Source organism: Vigna unguiculata, chromosome 7 (assembly GCF_004118075.2).
Source record: "Vigna unguiculata cultivar IT97K-499-35 chromosome 7, ASM411807v1, whole genome shotgun sequence".
NCBI classification, from domain to species: domain Eukaryota; kingdom Viridiplantae; phylum Streptophyta; class Magnoliopsida; order Fabales; family Fabaceae; genus Vigna; species Vigna unguiculata.
The window spans coordinates 5,585,192-5,588,792 of NC_040285.1; the positions used below are offsets into that span (position 1 = coordinate 5,585,192).

Below are 3,601 nucleotides of genomic sequence, written 5' to 3' on the forward strand. Positions count from 1 at the left end.
CAAGGTTCCGCGTCGAAGTTTTGCTAACTTATTCCAGGTACGGGAAGTTAGGGTTATGGTTTTGAGTCTCTTTTTGAATGGTTTGTGCGTTATTTGTTGAATGTATGGTGGGATCTGCCGTTTGGATGCGTGAGGGTATCTTGCATGTGTTGTTTGGCCGGAAAACATGGCTGTTTCAGTGAAGAACAGAGGCGAGACCTGTTAATCTCGCCCAAGCGAGTCAATCTCGCCTAGGCGAGATGAAACAGGGAGGCCCCTGCGCGAAATCTCGCCCAGGCGACTCGCTCACCTTTTGAGCGAGCAGGCCACTCGCCCAGGCGAGAGGGATCTCGCTTAAGCGAGATCCCGTGATGCCCCCACCCATGTTTTTGTGCTCTCGCCTAGGCGAGGGGGAGGCTCGCCTGAGCGAGACGTCTCGCCTGAGCGAGACCCCTCAGCCTGGGCGAGATGCTGGGCGAGGCTGTGCTATAATTTTGGACGTTCGATGTTTCCCGAGTGATCTGTTTCGATTGGGTATGATTGTGTGATGATGAGCATGTATATAATAGAAAAATTTGTATGGTTGGCATGAGTTACGAACGACGTGTGACGGGTTGGGTATGATGTTAACATGCGAAATGAATGAATGGGTTGGAACTAAAGAGATACATGATTAATATGAGATGAGACCCCAGACTCATTGGGGCGGTGATGATCCGAGGTACGGACCCGAGAGGTGATGCATATGAGGAATTAATTTCAAGGGTTGATATGGGATTGAAAAACATGATTTAATATTCTCTTATTGTTGATTTATGAATGTTGGTCCGTGTCAGCGTCTAATTCCTTGGGGTCTCTAGGTGAGACCTCCGGGGTTGCGCTTCAGTGGTCGGGACGTAATTCCATGGCCCCTGTTAGTGGGTGTTCATGGTGGTGCCCCATCTGTATAACAAGGTAAGGATTCAAGGTAAGGGTGCATCCTGACACTCCGGGGAGCCAGTTAGTCTCACTTAGAGCGGACTGACTCCTGTGGTAGGAGTAGCAGGAGGCCTGAAACTCACTAAGGGCTAACCTTGTGGTGGGAGAGATTTGATTTATTGCAACACTGGTAATACATGGCTCAGGATCGAGAAGCTCAGGTTCGAGCAGGGGTACCCACACAAGTGCAAGCATCCGCTGAATCCGACCAAGTTATACGTATCCGGATGAGTCGAGTCGAGTCGTAGTGTAATGGATGAAGAGTCATAACATGTTTGGTTGCTATGTGGATATGAGATGATGAAAATATGTTTGACTGCATGATTTATGTTGTTAGCTCTAGCTTACCCGTTTTGTTGTATGTCTGTGTTGTATGTGGCCGTTTTTCCTTGCGATGATCATCAACTTGGTTGATGGGAGCAGTTGAGCGAGGTTCTCCGAGTCAACAAGCGAATGGTGATTCCGCTGCTTAGCCATTCCGGGCTGGAGTCTTCCTTGTGTTTATTTAGGGCCAAGGCCCATGTATTTCTTTCCGTATTTCTACGCTACATTCTACGTTGTATTCGTATTCAACTATCCTTCTTTTGTTGGCATCGTGGTGTGCCTAGTTTTGTAGGGGTTGTGTTAGGGACCCCAAGACTACTCTACAGTACTATTATCGCGTGACGTTTCCTTTAATTCCGATTAATAATTAAATGGGACGTTACATTTATGGTATCAGAGCGGTCATTCCTTAGGTCTGTGGACTTGGATGTCCGCTTAGCTTTCTCTGTGTCTTCTGAGTATTCTTAGTTAAATTCTTGCCTTTATCGAGTCTAACCAAGTGATTTTCTGTGTGCCAGTGGATTATGGCACCTCCTCGCCGAGCTTCTCAGTCATCCCAGGGGGACACATCAGATATCGCCAGAGCTATAGAGGCGATGGTAGCAGCTATGACGCAGCAGAGTGCTGCGATGATGCAGCAGCACGAGGCATCTATGCAGCGACAGGCAGCGTCGCTTGAGCAGCAGCAGGCAGTGATGCAGCAGATGGAGGCTGCGAGGGTAGCTGCTGAGGATGCTCATCGGCAGCATATGGAGGCCCTCCGCCAGATGGAGGAGAGCAGGACGACGACCCCTGTGTTTGGTCCTGAGCCACGACCTGTGGTCAGGGAGTGGAGCTTGGAGGACTTTTTGAAGCACCGCCCAGCAAAGTTTGATGGGAAGACTAGTCCTGACGCCGCAGACCAATGGCTGAAGGACCTGGAGCGCGTCTACGACGCCAAGATGTGCCCTGTGGAGGACAGGTTGGCGTTCTCGGTCTATATGCTCACGGGAGAGGCAGAGCATTGGTGGAGCAGTACCAGATCCATCCTAGAGGAGAGGGATGAGCCAGTGACATGGGAAACTTTCAGGGAGAAATTCCTCTCCGAGTACTTTCCAGACAGCATCCGATACGCCAAGGAGGTGGAGTTCCTCCAGTTGACCCAGGGAGGGAAGACTGTTACAGAGTATGCTGAGAGGTTCAAACACCTCAGCCGTTTCTACACGCTGCCGCTTGATGAGGAGTGGAGATGCCGTAAGTTTGAGAACGGCCTCAGGGGAGACATTCGCTTGATGGTGGCACCCTTGTCCATCAAGGATTTTGCTGCTCTGGTAGAGAAGGCCAGGGTAATGGAGAAGATGAAGCGCGAAGTGGAAGGCCAGCGCCCACCGCAGTCACAGCCGCCCCAGAGGATTGGTGGACCATCTGGGTCCAGGCCCAGATATGAGGAGCAGAGGAGACCGTATGATAGACCACACCATCAGCCTCAGGAGTCTAGGAGCTTTCCTCCGCAGCAGGGTCGAGTTCGGTGTTACTCATGTGGAGGACCCCACCCGAGGTATGCGTGTCCACGTAGGGAGGGTTACCGTCGGTGCAACAACTGTGGCAAGGAAGGCCACTTTGGGAGAGATTGCCCCAACCTTTCTAGGGCAGCGACACGCCCTCCAGTTCAGGCACCCCATCAGCATTAGGGGAGAGACAGAGGCAACAGGCCTCAGGCGACGGGCAGAGTGTATGCCATGTCAGGATCTGAGGCATCAGGCTCAGGTAACTTGGTTATGGGTAGTTGCATGATAGCTGGTTCTTCTTGTTGTGTGCTATATGATTCTGGAGCGACACACTCTTTTGTGTCTTTTGCTTGTGTGGAACGGTTGGGTCTGCCGGTGCGCGAGCTGTAGTGTGAGCTTGCGGTGTCTTCTCCAGCGTCGGGTCTGGTCAGGACGTCGTCCTTGTGTGCTAGGCTTCCAGTGGAGGTAGAGGGACGCAGGTACAAGGTGAACTTAATCTGCCTACCTCTACAGGAGTTGGAAGTGATCTTAGGGATGGATTGGCTCTCTGCCAATCGCATTCTGATAGATTGTCGGGAGAAGAAGTTGTTGTTTCCCGACTCGGAGGAGCATGAGTTGGTATCCTCCCAGGATGTTATGAGAGAGCTAAAGGACGGTGCGCAGTGCTACATGATCTTCACACACATGGAGGTGGAGAGGGGAGAGACGACGTCGGTGATACCAGTCGTCCAGGACTTTGTGGATGTATTCCCGGAGGAGATACCAGGGTTGCCTCCCAGTAGAGAGGTGGAGTTCTCTATCGATCTAGTCCCAGGAACAGGCCCGGTCTCGAT

General features: G+C 51.6%; 1 protein-coding gene across 1 annotated transcript; it reads left to right on the forward strand.

Moving 5' to 3' along the window:
• The first annotated feature begins 2,030 nt into the window (after window positions 1-2,030).
• Window positions 2,031-2,951, forward strand: LOC114190266. The gene is made up of 2 exons (XM_028079079.1): window positions 2,031-2,407; window positions 2,606-2,951. Exons 1-2 carry the CDS (start codon window positions 2,031-2,033, stop codon window positions 2,949-2,951), a joined length of 723 nt encoding a protein of 240 aa, XP_027934880.1.
• Window positions 2,952-3,601: the final 650 nt, after the last annotated feature.